Source organism: Onthophagus taurus, chromosome 1 (assembly GCF_036711975.1).
Source record: "Onthophagus taurus isolate NC chromosome 1, IU_Otau_3.0, whole genome shotgun sequence".
Lineage (NCBI taxonomy): Eukaryota > Metazoa > Arthropoda > Insecta > Coleoptera > Scarabaeidae > Onthophagus > Onthophagus taurus.
The window spans coordinates 14,021,171-14,045,341 of NC_091966.1; the positions used below are offsets into that span (position 1 = coordinate 14,021,171).

General features: G+C 31.0%; 1 protein-coding gene across 13 annotated transcripts in view; it reads right to left on the minus strand.

Moving 5' to 3' along the window:
• LOC111429421 (Potassium voltage-gated channel protein Shaker) overlaps positions 1-24,171 on the minus strand; it is a 411,559-nt gene that overhangs the window by 67,326 nt on the left and 320,062 nt on the right. The window contains exon 1 of one of the 13 annotated variants that reach the window (XM_023065340.2): positions 2,309-2,390. The exons of the other annotated variants lie outside the window; for them this stretch is intronic. Coding sequence (XP_022921108.1) covers positions 2,309-2,361 — 53 coding nt within the window. The 5' untranslated portion in view covers positions 2,362-2,390. Of the gene's footprint in view, positions 1-2,308; positions 2,391-24,171 lie in introns of those variants that run through there. 13 annotated transcript variants of the gene reach the window in all.

The following is a 24,171-nucleotide window of genomic DNA, read 5'->3' on the forward strand; positions in this document are numbered from 1 at the left end:
GTGCCCGTGTTTTCAGAGTACTTCGTGAAACCGGTGCGGTCTCAAGTAGAAGGAATTTGTTTAAGCTCAGAAATGAACAAACTATAGGAGAAGTGGAAATCATTTTACAGTGGATAGAATGTAGTTGTACATATATAGTCAAGATGTGAACATATCAAAGCTCAAATCAAAGCAGCATTTAGGAAGAAAATTAGATGATTATGATTTTACCAACATTCATTTAGTTATAAAAGTGTCTTTATTCGGAATGTTCTGACGAATGTTCTCATTTCGCTGCAACAGAGCTTCAACAGAGATTTGCTGTTAAACTGTTATATGGTGTAATTGGCGATATACTTATCGGACTCGTTTTCTTACCACCTGGTCTTACGGAAATCCTTTACGAAAATTTGTTGCAAAGTGATGTTGACATGTACTATTAACATAAGGGAACTCCTACACAGTACTCATGGAGTGAGAGAGTAATTAAATTTACCATTTTCCCATTTAGTTTGGCCATATAGTACCTGACTTTACTCCGTTAGATTTTTGTTTATAAATATTAATGAATATGTGAAGTTTACAAAGATAAAATTAAACATGTATTCGCGAAAAATTAGTTACTAGATTTTAAACACTACAATTACAGGGAAATGATTCAAATATATAGTAATATTTAATGAATAAAAAGGAATCAAAAAAAATTAAAAGTCTTTTTTCAAAATGGCAACTACAATAGACCTGCGGCTAATTGGAGCTTTTTATTTCGCGTGTTTTGTGAAATTTCATTATGCAACAAAAATCTCTTTGAAATTTTAACTAGTGAGAACAGAGCATCCAAAACTGCAGTATTCTTTTTCAAGTACGATAGGTACATACGGGTGGATGCATGTATTTTGTTATTTTAGTAGTCTCACAATAGATGAACTTTAACGTAATTTGGAAGACAATGATAAGGAAATATTAAACTTGAATCAATGTCTCCAAAAAATGCCAATCTGTACTATTACTATTTTTGCAAATATATCACGATAATATCATTGATATGTTTGGTCAGAAAAGCAGTAAAGTAATAAATACGCATCCAAGAAAGATAAAATTGGTAACATTACACACGCAGAAATAAAATCCTTTGTTAGATTTCTTTTGCTGGTATCATTACCTAAGAGGTGCATGTTTTGGGAAACTTTCTGGGATACACGGAGCAAGCTTGTTGGAAGCAGCTTATCAAGCGAAAGTGCATTGTGATAATGACAACCTAGATAAAGACGATAGATTTGCTAAAATAAGGCAGTAGTTATGGCTCACATGTTAAAAACCATAGCATTGATGAATTTTGAAAAACAAAATGGTTATAAAATGTGGATGGGTCAACCAGTAACGGATATTGTATCTGGCTTGAACCATAACTGGATACAAAAACACAATCAGTATTAAATGCGTTAGTTGTGTTGCAGTTTTAGCTAAATTTGGTCCTTTTCCATATCATGCTTTTTGTAACATTTTTTTTACAACGGACTCACTTCTACGTGAAGTATAGAATAGAAATATTTGTGAAACCGGCATAATTAGAAGTCAAAGCTTCAGTTTTGGCCAAACTTGAAAAAAAATCAAAAGTTTGTGGTGCTTGCAATATTTGCATACAACTTTTTTATGGGTGTAGATCGTTGCAATTAAAATGTAAGCCTCTACAAAACACCCATAAGAGGACAAACATTATTTCTGTATAATTGCTTATAGTTTAGAAGTCGATCTAGAAGAATCAACACTATAAGACTAATTATACAAAGTCTTTTACAAATTAACACAAATAATAAGAAGAGGGGAGGGTTTCAAAAAATGTTGAGTCTCTTAGAATCATTTCCTCATTACACAGCAAAAGCAAACGCGTTGCGTAGTCAAGTGATAGGATGATAGTACGCATTAAAATGAATCATAGTATACTGTTTTGTTTAGTACTAACTGTAGTGTCTTTTCCGTTGGTATTTGAAATAAATAACTTTTGCATAATATTAATCATTGTGGCTGTAGGCTCACTCAGCTTTTTGAGGACATGCCAAGAGGCAAATAAAACACTTTCGAACTTAATTATGATTTCTTTGGAAATTCTGACTTATTTTGAACAGCAATCTATTGCAAACTTTTCAATAAACTTTTTCTTTAATTTAATAAATTTAATCATTAAGAAATTTATTATCGATTATTATTCATGGATTTAAACACAACATTTTGGTTAGAATGATGGAGTATCTGCAATGTTATATACTAATTATTTAACAAATAATTAAGGAAGGTGCTTTTAGATTTTTTGTTTTGATATAAAACTAACCTGGGCATGCGAGCCTCATCTCCCAAACCGTATAAACCGGCCACAGCAGCCATTGATGTTATAAGGGTGAACGTGACACATCCCTTTGCGTGCCATAAGTTGAGAAACGACGTCCCATCACGTCGTTCACGCTAATTTAAACCGTGCTCCGATGGATAGCACGCAGCCAAACCACAATTCACACGTCACTCAAACTATTACAATAGCTAACTTGAACTTTTTAGTACCGACATCAATTCATCTCTAAAACGTTTCCCCAACAAGCTCCTAAAGCTCGCGATAATATTGTTGCTAGTGTCCTTGTTTTTTATTCGCACTTCCATATTCTTAATTATACTGTAGACAAAACGTTCATTATATCAGAAATAATGCAGTTTGTATCTATATTGGAATATGAATTTTAGAGCGCCAACAATGATAAATGTTGTTGTTAATAAAAAAAATTCCAAAATTATTATTAGACTCTCACTTTTAGCTTTATTTGCGCCACTAAACGCATAAATTAAATTTTATTACTCCATAAAGAACTCGCGGTTGTTTTGAAACTCGAATCATTTAGAGACAAACAACATCAAATTAGAAGTATTCAAAACCGAAATCTTCAAAGCTTTAAAGCTTCCTACTTTTGTCAGATCCAAAGACGGGAAAACAGCGAAGGCGTCACGAATCGTCGTTCGAGGAAGTTTTGAGACGATAATAAAACGGCGTCGTCAAAGGAAGTGGGTGAGACGTTTATGCGACGGATCTTGTGATCCGATTGCGATATCGTAAACGAGTGACGTGCAATTTTCCGTCACCTATACAGGCTATTACGATTCGAGAGCACAGGTTTTTGGTCGTATAAGAAAGAGCAAGAGAGATAAGGAACGAGGAGAAATAAGGCGTCGGAATGTAGTCGCGACGCGTCTTTAACGAGACACGGTGATTAATGGTGAGATGTACTAAGAGTCTCGGTTCTGGTTCTGCGATGCGTATAATGATCTTGACGTGAAATGTTCGAAAACGAGGAATAAAAACAATGTTGGAAAATATGGTTACAAATTTTGAATTCAAATCGTTTTGAAAATTTTTTAATTTGCATTTTAAGGCACTTGAAAGAATAATTTTAATACATAGAAATTCGAACAGCTATCTACAGCGTTGTGTTCTTCATTAGTTAGTTCTACTTTTAGTTTAATAAAAAGATACAACAATTTAGCGGTGACTAACAAATACAACTGGAGCTAACACTAGACTTAGAACTAGAAACATTCGGGTTTAGCCGTACCTCTCTTAAGACAAATGTTTCTAAGTAATTATTTAAAACTATTTCGTCCGTTATATCCGAAATCCGTGCTAACGAGATCGATTATATCGAGGTTTTACTGTCTTTATCTGTTGTGTTAAGCATCAATTTGTAAGCTATCAATTTGTTCCTGTCTAGACGATATTGACACATAATAAACACGTTACCTATTTTTTTTTCTTTCAAATACATATTTATATTCGTATTCTTCAACTTTAGCCTTTAATTTAATTTAAAGCTCGTTACTTTTTATTTTAACTAAGTAATAAAAATGATAAAATGGTTATTGGATATGGATAAATGGGATCATTTAAAAATCATAGGCACGACGTGACGTCTCGAAGGTAATCTCGTTCAAGCTGACGTAAAAATCGTTATGAATTCAGTTCGATAGCAAGAAAGTTCCGACACAGCGATCTGGAATGATTTATCATCGCCCTTCCGTACCATAAGATGACCGACTTAAATTTATTCAACCTTCTTTCGCGTCTCATCTCGTATAATTGCAAAACTGGATTAGACTTCGCCATCTAAGGCGGTAATGCGCCGACGGCAAAAAGTTTCCTGCAGAGATGGCCCCTCAACTAGAAATAGGCCGAGAGCTTTTACTATAATTAGTGGAGCAAGGATTTGGAGTTACGAGGTGGTTATGAACTAAAAATGATATGCAAAAAGATAACGACGACGTGACATCGTTTATTATGCTCAAACAACTCACTATAAAAGTTAGTTACAAAGTGATGCTCAAGATAAATTATTTCAAATGTTTACACTACATCGTCTATCATGTAAGATTTAGTGATCAATATATTCCCCATTAATTATATGGGTCATTTGGACGCATTTGCTGGATACCCTGTAATAATATATTTGGATGTTTTGGATTATAGTTAGAATTCTCGAAACATAGTTACAATTTCAAGCGTAATTTCAATCATTATTGGAATAGGACATAATTGTGGTAATTATTGATTTCTAATTTAGAATGAATTTAATTAGTTATTAAGCTTGAGATGTAGCAAAAGTTAAAAACTTTATAATTTTGATATTAATATTATTTTCTTATAAAGCATATAATAATTAAAACTTTCTTTCCAGCCGTTTTCTTCATGTACTCAAAGATCGAAATCCATACTTGCGTAATAAATCTTTTTCAGCTCTAATCAACATACTAATTAATCTCATTATTAAACATCAAGATACATCACATATTAAAATAAAAATTAAATTGCATTCAATTTTATGAATCGGATTTGAAAATACATTTCAAAAATACAGAAAAAGTCAATACAAATGGTAATAAATCAGATTTTAATTAAGTTATTGATGCGAGAAGGGTGTCAAAGCGTTTTAACTGTGTTTTCCAACGATGTGTAAATATCCCATGCCAGAAAAAAAGTCGTAAATTCAAATTATACGATTTAAAGAAACTCAACCACAAATATATAAATTAATCAATAAAATTAAATTTTTAAATTAAATTCTTAAAAGTTAAAGTAATTTTTCATAAATCCTGAATTATCTGATAGTGAATATTTGTAGTTGAAGTGCATAAGAGAATATGACTGCAGGTATAATTCAAATTTGCACGAAAGCATTTTATATCAAACACTTCAAAAGATCATGTACAAAGGGTTCTTACCATGCACAAAATTCATAAAGTTAGAGTCATTTTAGAGTCTTTTATAATTTTTTAAAGTTAGAAGACGGTAGAGTAATAAAACTAATAGCTTACCACTCTGAAGCAGCCCGGAATGGGAATCTGTTAGAATATTTCTCGAATTAAAAATGTGCGAATAAAATTGCAGCCGCGGCCTTTTATTGCTTAATGCAACGTGATCTTTTTTCATTCTCATCTGTTGCCTATTTTACGACGGTGTTCCTGTTAAAATAAAAATATGCCCATTATAGACATAATGGCGCGATGGCTTTTGTGTTATATGTGGGTCAAGTTCACACTTTAACTTTTCCACTTCCATACATTCGTTTCTTCTCTCAATCGGGTGCTTGGAAAATCGATAAAATTATTAAATAGATGGAAACTATTGGTAAACTTGAAGAATATTATGATCATTCAAATGCTATAGGTCTGTATAAAGTTTGGCCACACAATTAGCGTTTATAATTGGAAAACCGCAGTGAATCAGTGATTAGCGTAATAAACTAGAAGTTACTTGACGTTTTAAATTTCCATCATTGAAATGGATTCATGACCGCTCAAAACATACAGATTAAGATCACTAGATCGAAGTGTCCCGTTATAGATTCTACACCTACTATCTCTCAAAGTACATCATAGCTTTGCATGGAGTTCGTATTAAATATACTAAACATTAACAAAAATAGAATATGCTACTTTTAATGAAATTTTTAGATAACAACAATATTTCAATCAGAGTCATTCTCTGATTCATTTCTATACTTCATTTATTTCCAATTGTACACAATAAGTGTCAGCCATCCTGCTCTGTCACTGTCAGATGATTGCGCCTCTTATTTTAAATCCAATTATAAGTACTGAATGATTTTTCAGTGTCTGCTGATGTCACTGGTGCAGATAAAACATAAACAAAAATATTGTATAATCTAGTACTATTACACACTCTTGTAAATAGCATTCATTAGATCTGTACTTATGCAAATTGGCCATAACCATAATGATTAGTTTGATGTGTTTTGTTAATCTTTATAGAAATTCTATATCATATATTTTCTCATCGAGAGAGTTTGTGTCTTTTGTAGCAAACTTGTTTCGATTTTAGTAAAAAATATTAAAGTTTGTGAATTAAAGGTGTACTCACTTGTATGTAAAGAGTATTGCTAACTACTTATTTTATATTCTTTTTTATATACCGAAGAAAAAATAATAAAATTTGTTTTCTTCAATAGTCTATGCTGATGTATACTGTAAAGTATAAAGTAAAGTAGAAACGTAATGGACTAAAGTTGACTATTAATTTTGTACTTAACGTTATTTCTGACGTTTCACGATATGAGTTCAAAAGTACACATTCCTTTCGTACATTTCTTTATGATCAAGACTACACACCTATTGAATATGAGAGACTTGTCTAGTGTAATATTGTCTGTTATATGCAACTAGTGCACTCTCTATGTGTAAATATAAACCCTAAAATAATAATATTGTTTATAATGAAAGTAGTTAGAAAATTGAATCCTCAAAATATAAAAATTGAATTGAATCAAAGGCGAAAGAAAAGAATATTTCCAAAAAATCTGTAAAATGTATTGTCCAATATAGTATCGGTGTTGTATCAATTACAACGCCTCGTTCGCGATCGACATTGTCTTAATCAGCCAAATAATACATCTGTTCTCAGTTTAGTCAAGGTTACTGGTAGCTGAGGCACTACATCCATACCTTATCGATGCAAAACTAGACAACTTCAAGAATATTGTAACCGAGTCGCTGCAATAGGTGAAGTACAAATTACAGCATCTCAGTCGTAAGCTTAAATGCAGTATGTGTTAACCAGTTTTGGATGGATTTGGTCAATTACATTAATCGGTTGGTATTAACCTGCTTGGTATCAATACAGTATCAAGAAGGCATCGATATAATATATAAATTATATTGTGCCAAACCCTATCAAAATTGTGCGAAATATCTTGGAATGATACCATATAATAGCTTTTTTGTTGACAAGTTAAAGTTTGCTCAACAACATTTTTTCAAATAATATATTAATGTTCATTATAATCTTTATCAAGTTTACTAATCAGTCAGCAACTTATCATTGCAAGTTAATGCTAATGACGTCGTAACCAGGAGCTTTCCTGGATTTCGGATATAAAATTACACGAAAATGTCTGCCTTTTAAGTTATGAGCAAGCACATTTGATAGGAAGTGTTTAAGATATCCCAAATATCTTCTTTAATAAAAGACTTTTCTATTGAATGTGGTGGACACATTTATGTTAAATGTTTGATTACCGTCTAACGTGTGCATCTTCATCGCCTTTCATCACTAAATCTGAAATTTCAGCGAAAGCTATTTAATTAGATTTTTTCCTGCAGCAAATGAATGCTTTGCCATTTTTTCTTAATTTCCTTTTCTGTAGAATCTGTTGGGGTATATTATTTGATTATGTTCAGTTTAAGCTGCTTGGTATGTAGCGTGGGCTATGTTTATGAAGAGCGTTTCATCAGCCACCGATTTGAAAGGCGTATGAGTTTACAGTTGGCGTTGTTGTGCGTTAGATAAATGCTCTCCATTTATCATTCAGAAGTCAGTATTTCAATAAGAGACTTCTCAATAAGCCAGCATGCGGCAGAGAAAAGTGTGTTAAAATCCTTTTGCACCGAATGTATCGGCGTTTTCAAAACCATACTATCGTATTCACTAGTATGTTTTCTAGTGTGTTTATTTTTCGACTTGAGCACTTGAAGGTGTGCGTTCTTACTAAAAACATTAGAACAAAGCACTTTATTGGAAATATTAATACGATTGGATTAGTTTCAAAATCCGTGTGATCTTAACATTGTGGGTTTCAACACTGAACGTACATTATTTCGTTTTGAAAGATGGAAAATTCACTAACTGCACCAAATATCTTTCCACTAGGTGATTTGTGTAACTAAAATGTAACAAATTTGTTTCATTATGTTCCTACAATTGCCAGAACAGCCTATTAAAATCGACTAAATTCTAAAAGCATAGAGTAGGTGCTACAGGATAGAAATGCTCAAATATTCAAAACATCTTGCAGAATGACCATTCTGCGTATGGCCATATAATTGATAACGAATAGTAACAATGTTTTTGAAGTCTGTACTTTATAACAAAAATGTTTATTAAATATAGATGCGTCTATCTGTTCAATTCTGCTTAGATTACACTGTAGACAAGTTTCTTCCTGTACCTACGGTAAACCAAGCTGCGTATGTTAAGAGATACTGTAATAATTTCCTTAAGGAGCTGGTGTTTTATAGCGCAAATTTCCAATTCAAGCCAGCGATGCTAATTGTAGGGAAGCATTATCGATGCAAAAAAGAACTATTTGAAGAATTAAAAAACTTCTAGAGTTATTGAAATGTATTTTGTAAGATAAAGATTTCTATGACTTGATGATTTGAAATCATTTTACATAACATTTGCTAAAGAAGAGATTACGATTAAATGCTACTAAAGCTATAAATGTAAGATTAAATAAGTTATAAACACATTAAATTACGTGATTAAATAGATGTTAAGCTAAGTTGGAAATGTTGTTCTTTAATCAGTACTAATATTTTTGATTTTCAATTCATCGTAAAATAAAATTAGTAATAATCGGTATATCTCTACAATGTTTATAACAATGTAGATTGAATAAACTCGCTTGTTTAAATGTGTAATAAATTAAAATTTTAAATGCATAAAGCTCCAGAAATTAACCCATATGAATAGTAATTTGAATTTCATTAGTTACATTTACTGTAAATGTAGTCATACATGCTTTAGTCGTACAATAATATTAAAACATTATAAAAATGATTACAAACCAATTAAATAGAAAATTATTTCAATTAATTTTGGCATTTAATGATAATATTTGTCGTTTGTTATTAATTAAGAATAAGTTTTTATATCAAACAATATATTCGTATTGAGTGCTAAGATCTTTAATAATTAATAATTTATACTGAAATAAGTTAATTACATATTCATAGAATATTAATTAGAATTATACTTAATCCGGCGACCCCGCCATTTTTTCGATATAAAATTAATTATTAATTTTTATTTTTAATAAATTATAAAGTATTTTCCCGCACGTAATCTGCATAAAAATGCTAATTATTGCAACAAAGTACATACAAATATTAATTATAATTTATATGTTTGTTATTTATATAATGAATAATGTTGAGAGCATCCTAGGGTACTTATATCACAACCAAGCAAACTCATGTATAATGCACGTTACATAGTAAACACCAAAAGAAAACATTTGCGGTAACACACATTCCTTGAAAATACAGAGAGAGAAAGCGTTTCTTTTTTCAAACGATCGCGTGTTCACTTTGTTATCATAATAATATGCGGCGCGGTATAAATAGGCAAGGATTATATTAAAATAATGTGTCGGTTCATACGTGTACCGAATCGAAACAAAAAAAAATACAAGTGCAAATAGGGGAGCCGGAAATTTGCTTCCCGTACAAATTGGATGGTAATCGAATCTGGCGAAGGTAAACGTATTGTTAAATTGATGTGGACCGTGATTGTGTGAGCCATGTCATTGCATGCAGAACGGCTCGATTCTCGTCACTTTTACGCGAGGAAGTTAAAAATTGACATTGCGATCGTGTCGTTATATACGGACGTTTGCATGACGGTTAAAAAAAATAACTTGTTGCATGAACGTCCATTTTAATAAAGAAAGTAATATGTCTATTAATATGCCTATGTAAAATAACCTCACTTGCATTTATTTTAATTTTTAATATAAAAATTACTTTTATATATTTTTTTCTATACAAACCAAGAATATCCTGTGGTTAGTATTTCCGGTTGTTATATGAACATTACGCTACTTTACTTATTAAGCGAACATGCAATTAAAACTTTTCAACACATAATTAGTTTAAGAAACTTTAAGTATGTGTTATATATTATCGCGAATCTTAATAGGATTAAGAAAGTTATGGAAACTTTCTATTCATATTTTACATAAAATATTTTCAATTTTATGTAAAATACTATATTTTACATAAAATTATATATTAATACTATATTTTTAAAAACCATGAAATCATGAAACTAGTGCGATAATTAATGTGTTTTAATCAAATTATTAAGCTCTAAACCAAGTAGATACATATTAAATCATCTATGTCTTATATTTTAAACGAATTTCACCAAACGAGTATTTCTTATTTTCAATAGTTTAAATAGAGAGTTTTAACTTATATTTAATATCCCCATAGAATATTTATTCAGCCTCGGGTTTTGTGGCGTGGAGTTTATAATGTTGTAGAAATAATGATTGTTTGGAACTAAGTTTGGGGAACTTAGACCCGAAGTTACAAACAAAACGTGAAAGAAAAATTTAAACGAACTATTGATTCGCTATTTTATTATATCCTTAAAATATACATAGCACAGAATAATTTTTTAAAATATTCAGAAATCAATGTGAATTAATTAGATAGAAACATGTACTTAATACATATAACGTTTAAGTACCACATCTATAAATATAATGTGGATATCTAGTTGTTTGTAATAACGAAAGGAATGTAATAATAAGTACCGAAAAAATCCGAAATTGTGTACAGGCACTTCCAGTGTTTCACTTGAACTTTCTAAATTGAAAGCTTTCTTAGAAATATTGATTTACGTAAGATTTCATACTTTACCGGAAATTCGATTATATTGGATCGATTGAAAACGCTGCGTTTTAACATTCAAAATTAAAAAAATTAAGTTAAGGCAAATTGTATTAATTGTGGTTACTTTTAGATGTATTGTCTAAAGAATTCCCATAAACATATTTCTTGTTGTTAATCAATTGATAAAAGCAGAATTAGACCACTTTTCATTGAAACCGATAAAACGTTGTTGTAGGATGAAAAGCTAAACTATTAGACAAAACAGAAATATCTTTCCGGTGTCTATGAAATAAATAAAGTTAAATCCAGGAAAATTTGCTGCACTCCAAGATGGAAATTAGAGTGATTCGCGGTGGACATGATATGTAAGTCAGGGAAGGCATCAGACATCAATGGAACAAGTAATACTTGAAGCAAAGAAGATGTGACCCAACATATAGCTGACATAAAAAATCGGTGTTGAAAAATTGGGAAGATGATATTTAAAGATATTTTAACTAAATGTAAGATTTTATCTACTTGCTTTTGCTGTTCCAGCAACTTTTTTTGCCTCACTAGAACAATTCCAAACCATAATTTCATACACTTTCTTGCTTCACAGAAGCAAAATAAAGAGTTCGTGCTGCTTCAGTACTACGGAGCAGTTCGCCAGCTTCTGCTAATACTTCGATTGATGGGGGAATGTTGCATACTTTGAACCACGATGATATTCATTACTTACTAAAGTATCTGCACTATTTGATAAGATAGGAGGATAACGGTAGAATTGTTCAGTGCATAATATCTCTTTTATAAGAAAACATAAATTCTAAAAAGTTTCTGGATTACAATATTAAAAATGGCACTATGGAAAGATACTATGTATGATAGTTCGAAAATAATTTATTAATAGCTATCGTTGCATACAAGAATGGAGATTTAGGTTTTTAATGAATGTAGTCCAGTGTACGGAGTATCAAAAGCAACTATTAAAGAGATCTTAATGAAAAAAATTCCCTTCACACTAAAGTTAAGGGCATTGTACCCATTGGCTAACAATATTTTATTTGGAAAAAAATATTTTTGAGCATATCTTTCACCTTAAAGAGTGGTGTTTTTTTTTAGGTTAACAACCACTGATGTCACAAAACTAGCTTTTGATGTTGCAGAAAAATATGGTCAACCACATTATGTTTCTTTTGTTAAGAAATCCCCATCTTTCTCAGGAAATCTGAAGCTATCTTTGTGGTAATAGCAAAAGGCTTTAATAGGTACAATATCACTCATTTTTTCGATTTGTTAGGAAATATTGCTGATAAGCATAAATTTGCAGCCGGCAGTATATTTAACATGGATGACTCAGGGTTTACCTCTTTCTCTCTCCGTAGCATTTGCCTCCTTTGATGGGGTCCAACACTGCATTATTATCTCTCCACCGCATTCTCGGTCTTCCCATACCAACTTGACAACACGTTTATCTTATCTCTGAACATGGCCGGCCCATCTTAATCTTTTTGACTTTATTACATTTATGATATCTGGCTGGTTATATCGCTCTTCCAGTTCTCTGTTAGTCCTCATTCTATACTGCTGTATGATATTGCCCTTGACTGGTCCGTATATCCCTCTAAGGATTGCATACGTCATTATAGGTTTTATAACTAAATTGATATATCTTTGTCTTCGTGCGGCCGCATACACTTAGAAAACAACAGTTAGGAATGGCAAAGCGGTCACTGTGGAATTGCAGAGAGTGCCTACAGCATATCTTTACAGTTGACCAGATTGCTGCAACTGATATTTAGTAACCTTCTGAAATGCCTTAACAGGGATATTGATACAGATAATGAAGAACCTCAGAACAACTTTTAGTTCGGTTGCATATTAAATAACAATGCTACAAATATTTTTAAATGATTTATACTTTATTATCAAGATTACACCTTCCGATTAAGGAAGGAACACTATTTCACTCGGCAATTCTGCGGTAGCCCATTCTGTGGACCTAATTTTCGCTCTAAAATGTACACTGGTAGTCTCAAAAACTTACATGGCGATAGAAACAATAGTTATTGCAGGATGTTGAAAGCAATCCTATCACCAGTACATGTTTGTTGTCAAGAAATAGGAACTCAACACTCTGTTTATAGATGAATTTATTTGAATACTGCATTCTGAATATAGCTATTGAGAGTAAACCTTTGCACATGGTCATTGCACCAAATTTGTCTCATTCCTGCCTTTTATTTTGACACATAATGTTTTGTTTATTGACGAAATGTATTCCATCCGACAACGAGGTTACAATTACCACAACCATCACCCAACTTACAATAATTTTTGCGAGAACACTTTGCTAGACCTTTTACAGAACAATCCATTACAACAACGTCCAATAAAGCTTTTCAACACGATGGAGCATCTTCAACATGTTACTATTCATTATAAAAACAACTATTTACAACTTCTCACAAATGTAATGTAGCATCTGAAATTAAAATACACTAAATGGTCAGATTTGTTTCGAGAGAATTCCATTATTTGTTTCCAGACTCTACAGTAACAGATATTGGTTAAAACGAAGATCCTTTAGACACTAACAAAGAATTTTTAATAAAATTTTATCCAAGCAACAATGAAATCTTCAGAGTTTGAGTTAATAAATTTGTTTTCTCCCAAAACTCAACAAGTTATTGTTCGGTTTTTGAACATGTTAACTTATGTTTAACATAAAGCTAATTGAGAATGATTGCTTTGTGATTGACTAATGCATCGTGTTATTAAATTAATATGATCCTAATCGAGCTTTGTAGAATCGGATCCAAATCAATCAATAGAAATCAACTAAACTACTAAACCAATAGATTTCTTATAACTCAATTCTTTGTGCAGCACCTTTTGTTTGATATGTGGTAGCTATACGAAACTGCAGTTTTATCATTTACTTTTGAACCAATCTATACATCTATAAAATATTTACATTTTAATTTAGCAGACACAAAGTTGTGTAGGTATATGTAATATTCATTAAAAACTTCGTAAGCGCTTGGGAGTTTATACACATTAAAAAATAAACGTACTTTTCAAGAGACATGTCCATAAGTAGTTCATGCAGTTGTTGAGAATCGACAAAAATAAAACCATATGAATACATAAAATGATCAATTACCTTAATGAACAATATCTAAATATAGGTAGCTTTAATGTAGTTCATGAGGTACTTAATTATATTGTGGACATCTTCAGCACTTGCAAGTTTAACTTTGAAATTTAATTTTGATGTTTTATTTTGTTATTAAAGAAATTTAAATATTAGAAATGGGTAGGTATAGTATCCAATTTTATGAAGTGTTTACTTGATTATAAGGTCTAAAATAATGGAACGGCGAATAGACGTAATTACCATTATCGAGTCCGAGCTAATCCGAAGTGGCTTACTAAAACCAATATCCAATACACGTAGGGATATATGCGGTATTTAGTTTGAAACAGTTAATAACCGTGAGTGTAGTTTCTGTTAGCTTATACATTACCCTTTTATCAAATAGAGATCACTACCGAATAATGCCAGGATTGAGATTAAATATGAAGACATTGCTTATCGTTATTATGTGATAAAATCAAAAAAAATCTTATAAAAGACACAGCTGCGCTTAGTCAATCCATAAATATTTATCGTTAGCCAGTATTCCATTTTAATCCATAAATTCCCTTACGCCAAAATTCGTATTAATTTTGATTTATTGATATTTCTTTTTAACCATTTCGCGCGGTTACGTCCCACGCTGAGACCGTGTTCTGACAAAATTTACCGCTAATCGATCCCTTTCCCTCGAGGTATAAAACCTCGAAAGCCGAGCAAAGCTAACTGCGGGTGCCTGCAATCGGCAACATCGTTGTTGTTGCGAAACTTTTTTTTCTGTTTTCGCGATGTCGTAAGAGCTCGTCGTCGTTTCGACTGCAGTTAAGGCGGACAATAAGCGGCACTGCGGCTATACGCGAACGCCATAAAATATTCAAGAATATATTAACACAGTACTGTGGAATTGCCCGCACTAAAAATAAGTTCACTTTGTTCGGTTGATATATCGATTGCGAACGTAAATTATAAATACGGGCCGGTAAATACGAAAACGTGTACAACAATATCCAGGGTAGGCGCGACCGCTCGATAAACTACCTCTGTTACTCACATTTCATATCGTCTGCGTACGTTTATATATATTTTATATTTCGGTGTTTTGTTTCTATTTTGCTGGCATAAAATGCAAAACTTTACACAAATATCCAATTTTTTAGTACCAGTTGTTTGTTGTAATAAATTGACTATCTTTAATTGTATATTTTGTTCATTTATAATAAATAGCTTTCCAATGGATTTAATCATTGTGATGCTTATGATGATAAATGTAATAATAAACACTTAACGACTTTTAATACCAATTAAACCGTCTTTATAAACATGCATTAAAGATATAAGTGAGAAATTAAGTCTATTATTATTATTACTAACGAACCTACTTTGAGATGTAACTTCTTGCTTACTTACAAATATATTTAAGTGAAGCGAACAAATCTAATCTATTCGTCTTTAAATATTCGTTAAAAGATCGTGCCAAGAAACAATCGTATATGTTAAGACACAAAGATTTGGCACTGCTTGGAGCCTAATTAAAGGTGTGTCTAAAAGATGATCACTTAATTTTATTTATTTTTATATTACATTAGTTTAGAAATTTTTTTTTAATATATTTAAAGGGCCCAATTTTTTTATATCATTTTCAAAGATTGTTTTAATTTTCTTTTGATGTTCCGTTCTTCATTACCTTCATTACATTAGTTAAATTGTAACTAAACCAAACAGGGGAAGAGAAATAACGAATTGAAAATACTCGTGTAATGTAATCCTGGTATAATATACGAAAATTAAATGAATATGAAATAAATTATTCTTTTAGTTATGTCTTTGTGTATTTCTAAATACATATATCTGACATTGTAAGTGTTATTAGATTTTGTTGGTGTAACAGTACATTATGTCGTGTTTCTTAACATAAACACAATAATTAATCGTTTTCATTTAGTTGCAACCAAATAATTGCCATGTTAATTACGATGGTACAAAAGAACAATCATTTGCAAGAAAAATTAAAAACAAGAAAAAGATGCAAAAAAATGAAACCATTTCCTACATGAAGTCAATCCATTTTATTACAGTACATGATACATAGCAACGAGTTTAAGTAAAATAGCAACAAATTTAAGCTATCCCAAAGCATGTAATGAAATATGATATGGTAACAGGAAACGTCTTATTAGATCCAATACGAAACTACATCGATGAAAGTCATCTTACGACAAATGCCTGATTTTTGATACAATAATAATGTCATAACGATAAAGTTTCGATATGATGCAGAATTGGATAACTCTCAAATGGTTTTATCCTCTTTAATCTACGATACAGTTGGTCATTATCTAGTACTTCTAGTACTTATTAGTAGTAGTAATACTTCTGCATTCTCATTTAGACAAACCTGTTCTTCGTGTTTCTTTGCGCACCTTTTAATTTCTTCTTTAAACATTGGGGTCTCATGTGAAGGTCTCTGTTGTGTCATTATTCCTTACATACTATGATATGACTCTCTGTTGCACACCCTCACATTTGTATACTATATATGATTTGAGATCAGGTAGTTTTGAATGGAATAAAAATCACTTTTGTCCGATAATAACTGGAAAATTGCTATTTTTCACTGGATATATCTTTCTCTTTGCCCTTCCACGCAAATTTGAATCGAAAAAACGAATCTTATAGTGTGTTTGACTAGCTTAGATTTTATAGGAATTTGTATTAAATTGTTCGAAAATGATAGTCAACTTATTGTTATTAGATCGAGTAATGTTGCAATCATTTCTAATATCCGAACTCGTTTGATATAAATTCCAACAATTCTACGCAGTTTGTTGCATAAGTCTGTATATAGATGAGAAACCTTACAAATGTAAAATCAACTGAAGTAAGCTAAATAAATAAATAAATATAGTGTGATTACATGGTCAGTTGAATTCTAAATTCGTAGCTGATATGTCGTGTGGTCATCTTTTTGCTGGACTTCCTAATATTCGCATGCCTGCTGGTTTTCCGTATGTCATGATGGACTTCTTTATGCAAGTTTTATGATTTTTTGATTTGTCCAAACTAATATCAATGTCGGTTTATTGATTTGATTTCTTAAGTCGTTGGCTGGGTCGGTGACTGCTGGAGATATCTAGTTCAAGACACATCAACTGACTGACTTGTTCGATAGGCTTGTCTTCTACATGTTTGCATCTAATTGGTTCTTTGGTGATTGTCATGGTTTTATTTTGCTGGTATAGTCATGTTCATGTTGATTTATTTGATAGAATTTAACTTTGCAGAACCACATCCGATTCTGCCATGAATGTAGCATTAATTCAAATTTAACGACACCTCCTGTATAATTTGGTCCATTATCAGGAATTGATTAACTTTAATTAATCATTAAACAGGAATAAACTTAAGCTGTCCGCTTGTTCTGCATGGCGTTGACGTTGTTTCTCGTTATTTTTGTCTTATTATCTTTGTCTCGTTATCTAGGATTTCTGCTTAGGTTACTTTTACAATATTGGATGGCATTCCTTTCTCAATTAGTAATCTGAGAATGTCTTCTACGTGTACTCTATCGAAGGCTTTTGTTATATGCACGGAGGAGATATAAAGGGGTTTGTTAAAATTATTTGGTATATGTGGATAATATTTTCCCAACCATGCGTAAGTGTCCTTTTCAATTCTGCTTTGGAGAGGATAACATCAGTTCGTTTTTTTATTTGTTCCTTTAAGTATACCGATAGAAGCACACTTCGACCCTAACGATTTCGATGCATGTATACTCAAACCGTAGTCATTCCAATTTCAACAATCATTTTTATACATAATAGTATTTGATGTATTTTGGGATTTAGTTTTCTTCGCATTTACAGTCTGCTTATATGAAACTTTTTTTTGACAACCTACTACCTATTCGTAACGTTTAAATTCGCATAAACCCATAACGTTCCTATTCGAAATGTTATGCGTTCGAATTTTTTCGAATTGTATAAATGATTTTTTGAAATTCATTTTATTTGAGAGTTAGAGCTACTCTTTTTCCAATAAAAATCCAGAAAATGCCAAACTAATTTCAGAAGACGTGAAATATATACTTTAAATTTGTTAATATAATTTATTTTCAATCTATTCTAATTCAGGTTTGTTCAATTTAAGATTGTATCGACCATTAATTCGGTTATATTATTATTTCTCCAAAAGCGTGAAAACAATTTCATATTACGCCAGTTTCAAAATTAATTTTGAAAAAATAAAACAATTTAAAATAAGAGTATTGATAAGAGTATAAAGAATATTGTCAATTATTTCTAGTCCTTCTCAAGCCTGTTAATAAAAATAATTAGAATATTTAATCCGAATTATATATTATTATACTATTTGCAGATTGTTTTGTTGATTATCATTGTTGTTTACTTCATTTCACACTGTTAAAATAAAAAAATTGAAAGTTTTTTAATTTTTTGTTAAAGAGATTGTTATTTTTATTCAAGACGAACTCTTTAGAATTAATAATATTTTAATTAATGTTACACAAAAGCCTTTCCAGAAGAATGTAAACAGAAAAGATCAACAGGAAAAGACTATTAGTTCTTTTATTTTAACATTATACAAAGCATAACTAATATTTACGTTATGAAATGATTAAAAAGTTCTATATGTTTATGTTTAATGCGAGATAGGAGAAATGTTATTACAATTTATAGGAGAAGGTGGTCAACGAACATGAAAGTTGAAAAACAAAATATATTCGTGAAAACAAAAACCTACGCTTAGGTTGCTTTTTATATTACGCGGATTTATGATTCTCGAAATTTAAGTCGGGATTTCTCGAGTTTGTACAGAATATTTTGGATGAACGTCATAAATAACATTAGGTAAGAGTTCTTTTTAACTCCAATATATTAATAATGGTTCTCATATCTATTTATAAATAGTATTGATTTATAGAAGTTGTACGTTTAGTGGCGAGTATGTCACTTTAGCGCTGAAAGGAAACTTACTTCCTTGTCAATAACAGCGTCGCGATATTGCCGACAAAAATATCGTTTTATTTACTTCCAAAAATATACCAATAATTATTATTATGTCATTTATTTATTATTAACCATTTCATAAAATACGTAATTATTCAACATTTTCATTTTTATTAAGTAGGTACAATATTTTAGTTACATTAATAAAATCTCGTGTCTATATTAACCAAAACATACAATTTAACTTTAAGTTTCTTTCAAATCTTAATTAATGAAACTATTGCAAAAATATCTACATTTAACATTTGAATAGGAATTAGTTTATTATTTCTATTCAAAATGATGTCAAATATGACAAAAAGACTAATAGTTTTCAACGTTTGCACAAAAAAATGTTGTGTACACCTTGGTTTTGATTCAACTTATTAGGTTTTGAGATTCAAAACTGATTTTATCAGTTACAAGCGGTCTTACTTACCATGTTTGGACACGTTTTTAAATAATCATATACACTAACATATGTATCAACATTTAGTTCAGAAAAGGTAAAGAATAAAATTGATAAATGTCTTTGAATTTTACTTGATAAATTTTTGCTGTATCTCATACAATTGATTTTCGGCTTTCATTTTTACGTTGGAAGTTGCAATTTACTTTGAATTTCGGAGCCATAAAACTCAGCAGTAAAACTGAATGTATAAAATTTAAACAAACCTATTGTTTGGATATGTGATGTTTTATTCCAAATAAAAATTGGAATGCACGTACTAACGAATATATTACACACGATAAATTCACAGCATGAATTTCGTAACTTTTTTTTAATTTATTTACAAAATTATGGATTATACAAGTATATAGGTCATAATAAATTGTAGGTACACATGCTCTTAACTAAGCTGTTCTCAAAAAATCTATCGATTAGAATATATAGAACTTAATTGGTATGACATTTCCCATGACACATTATAATGATAATTTTCTAGGCAAGAAAGATATTCGTATTACAGTACGACAAAGTTGATTGTTTACAATAAATTGTGCAGCATAAGCTAACATAGTTTCGTTGTATGCATTATGTAATTATTGAAATTTTAAAAAACATTATTAAATTAGTAACCTCCAAATAACCCTAAATGTAATCGAATAAATTCTGCACGGCCAATTTGTGTGCAACATTCATACTAAATCAGGACTAATGCTGTTGCTTTTAGGAGAAAATAGAATGTTTTATGAAACTAGGAATAAAAAGGGTTATAAAATAAAGTATCGAAATAAGAGATGTCGACAAACGGCATTTCAGTGGAGTACTATGACAGACATTTTTAATAAACAGAATTTTAAAAATTGCTTGCAAAGTAGTGAACTTATTGTGAACACAGTTCCATAATAGCTACAAGGTTTTCATTAAAAATGCAAGCTAACATAACTGAATCAATATTACTCACTTTTTTCATTACTGTTGTGGTAGTATTCGAGTAAACATCTTGACAAAAGATTTTCCACAGGTTTTACAGTGTTCAAAATCATTCAGCAGTGGCTTGATCATTAATTTGAGATAAATTATATCTTGCCAAATACATTACGATTCAACACATTAAAACGTGTGACGTTTTTATATTTCATAATTGCGATCATAGTCGATATTATTGTTTTATTACTGTTAAATTTTCATAAGGTGGAATCTAGAATACTTTTCAAAGTTTTGCTATTGCCAATGACTGAACTTTAAATTGTGTTTATTTTCGAGTCGTTGTAATAGAGTTAACCTACGTTTTTCGTGAAGTTCGGGTTTGATTATTTTTACATTTTCGGCATTAATAGACTGGGTTGAAACAGTCTTGATGACTTTACTTGTATGCAACGTATATGAAACAAATTTCGCCTTAATATTTTAGGTATTCGGTAGACGCGTTTTACATAAATAAGCAACTTAAACAGAAAAACACAGTAAAGGACAAACTTATTGGAATGCCAACGAAGAAATTAATAGAACATCTTATAAATCCAGCTTTAGAAGGCTGCAACTTCAAAACAGATTTCGAGGTACAAATGCCTCGATGTATGTTTTAAAAAATCTTGAATCCACTATCCATTCTTACGTCTAATTTACAGACTTATCGTTCTCAAAAAAAATCAGAAGCCTTGTGACTCAGTGTGGCCTTGTGACATAGTCTGAAACAAATTGGATGCATATTCACTTGATTTACTTCAGCTGTTGTCAAGTTTCTTGAAAAACCGTTTCTGTCGAATAAGATAACGTATCGTGTTATGGTTTTCCGCTTCACCAATCCTAGCTAATTTTCTGCGTACGATATGATGCACTGCTTTATAATGATTATCGATTTATTTATACTGTTAAATATGCCAGCAATGACAATGTAATAATAGCAGATGGAAGGCACATAAAAACATCGGTTAAAATATATCCTAATAAACGTCCGAAAAGTACAATTCCTTATACCATTCCGTAAGATGAAAACTAGTTCTTCAACAATCTATATCAAGCAGATGCAGATTAGACCTTCAGCGAACATTAAGTACTTACGCATAACCTTTTCCGACAAAGTAATCTTCCACTTTTCCATAAAGAAGAGAAAGATTAAAGCCACAATTAAAGCAAAGCATTTCAGAAGTTTAATATATAAAAAAGAAAGTTACTAACATTAATATTGAGTTTTTCATATTTTCAAAACGGTCTGTAATTTTAAAATATTTAAGTTTATTGACATACATGTGCAAGAAATGCATTGTAAGAAGTTTGAAAGATGGCACCAGGATATGTCTTCGTACTTTAACGAGAATGAAACACTCTAACAACTTTTTCCATAACATTTCCAACAAATCGTTGTACGCAAAACCAAACAATAGTCTTCGGACACGTCGTCGCGTCGGATCGATTTCAATTTCAGCAAATAAATCCAAATACAAGATGGCTGGAAAGATGTTAAACTGTTTATCCCGATGGCCGTCGCGATCTGCATGCAAAACGTGCTTCTAACATAAAGAAAATAATGCGGTTTTCCTAAATAACATCCATTTAAAAGTTTTTAATCGTCAAATGAAATACTGATTCCTTAGTCAAATGAAATATTCCAAGAAATACGGAATAACATAACACATTACCGAGAATATGTTCACATTTAGGGGGACCACTTGATGAAAACTCACACAAAAACCGAAATTTTTTATCGAAGATTTTTTTTTAAATAGAATTTCAGTTTTTATTCGATGCTTTATTTAATTGCAATCTAAATATTTTAAATTATTTTTTTATAGAATTATGAACAATAGATCATTAATTATTCGTCGAAACATAACAAATAAGTAGTACATTTTATTTATTAGAGTAGCGTCATCTGTTAGAATTTCCACCAACGCCTCCTTTCGATTTGTTTATTTACGAATTATTGGTCTGTTTTCAGTTTTGTTTTATTTTTGTTAAACTAGTAAACAATGTGAATTTATGAACACGTATGTTGAAGTGCTGTTTATTTGTGTTAGTGTTTTTTATAGAGTTATATAGAATAATGGGAATTACGATACCTAACTGTGACAAACTAAAAAAAAAAAGGAAATTGAAGGGTAACCAGTTTATAAAGTTTGATAAACTCTGCATAAAACTACCTTGTCCTAGGCTAATTACTCAACAAACTAGTTTGAAGCCTAAGCTATCTTTTTCAAGAAGTAAATTAAGTGCCTTTAACAAAATATATATTGTCAAACAAATCTGGCAAAATATTCTGCATGCAAGAAACGTTCCATTAAAATCTAGAAACCATTTTTCGGATTGGCTTGCAGGAACAAATTTTTTTACTAAATAGTCTTATTGTTAGAAACAATTAAGTTTCATCACAAACTGTATTTAATAATATAAAAGGCAAAGCTGTGTTTGATAAAGTTTGTGATGTCTTAAAACTATGGTATCACCAACTATCGTATTTATGTTGAAATCACACAGAGGGTGTTTCAAAAAAGGTGGCCCCATTGCGTGGAAAGGTATTCGGCATAACGGCATCCGTATTCAACATACAGGGTGTTGAAAAATAATTATTTAAACACATTTTTACGATGCCATTATTAAAATTTTTACTAAGCAAACCAACCTTTTCAGTGTTTGAAAATTTTTTTTCAGTATTCTAGCTATCCTAGCAACGGGGCCACCTTTTTGTGAAACACCCTGTATTTAAAAAGGTTTATAAAGAGTCAAGGGAAGAAGTAAAAAAGTAAGTTGTAAATGAACAATGCGAAGAACCTAATCCAAGGAACTTTGTCATTACAACAGTTGGCTCAGAATAAAAATCATCGTTACAGTTTCATCGTCTTTTCTGAAGACTGACATAATTCCATATTTATATTTTGTCCAAGTATTGTACAAAACCCAATGAGACTAGGCCCAAGCATGGAAAAGGTTTTTATACTACATTTGCTGGTCAAAGTGGCGCAATGAAGATATCCGCAGCGATCAATATTTTCAAGCAGTGTGAGAAGACTTATAATTTTTGCTATGCCGAATACTTGGGTGACGGTGACTTCAAGGACTTTCAAGTACTTCTTTCGAAATTCATCACATAGATGAATTGCCCTAACTCGACATTTCCACGTGTCTTAAGACAATGATTTTTATCAAACTAATCTTTACAAACTTGCCGAAAAATGTGCAGAAATCTAAATGTTAATGAGTTCTTCTAATGTGTAGTTTCATGACCTATTCCAAACAAGATTTTTAAGTATTAATGATGATCGCATTGGAAAATGCTTATTCGCAAAAATTACACTGACATTTTATTAAAACTGTGAAAATGTTAGATGAAAGGCACATAACCGTTTTGTTGAAATGGCCAACTTTTGCTGTTTTCCGAAAAACTACGTTTTCAGAATACATAAGTAAATATATCAGACACTATTCAAGGTATCAACCTGAAATTTTTATGCATACAGTACTTAAAATAGAAGCTAAAATGGATCTTTTACAGATTTAAATGGATTTTAAGTATGATCTTTTACAGTCAAAATGGTACCTTGAAGTTTAAAACCTAAGCAATTTATTTAATGCATAAGCAATGTAATCAAAAATCAACTAGTTGACTCGAATTTGGAAAAACTATCACCATCATTTAGGTAAATCTTTCACTGAGGAGATGAGTATTAACC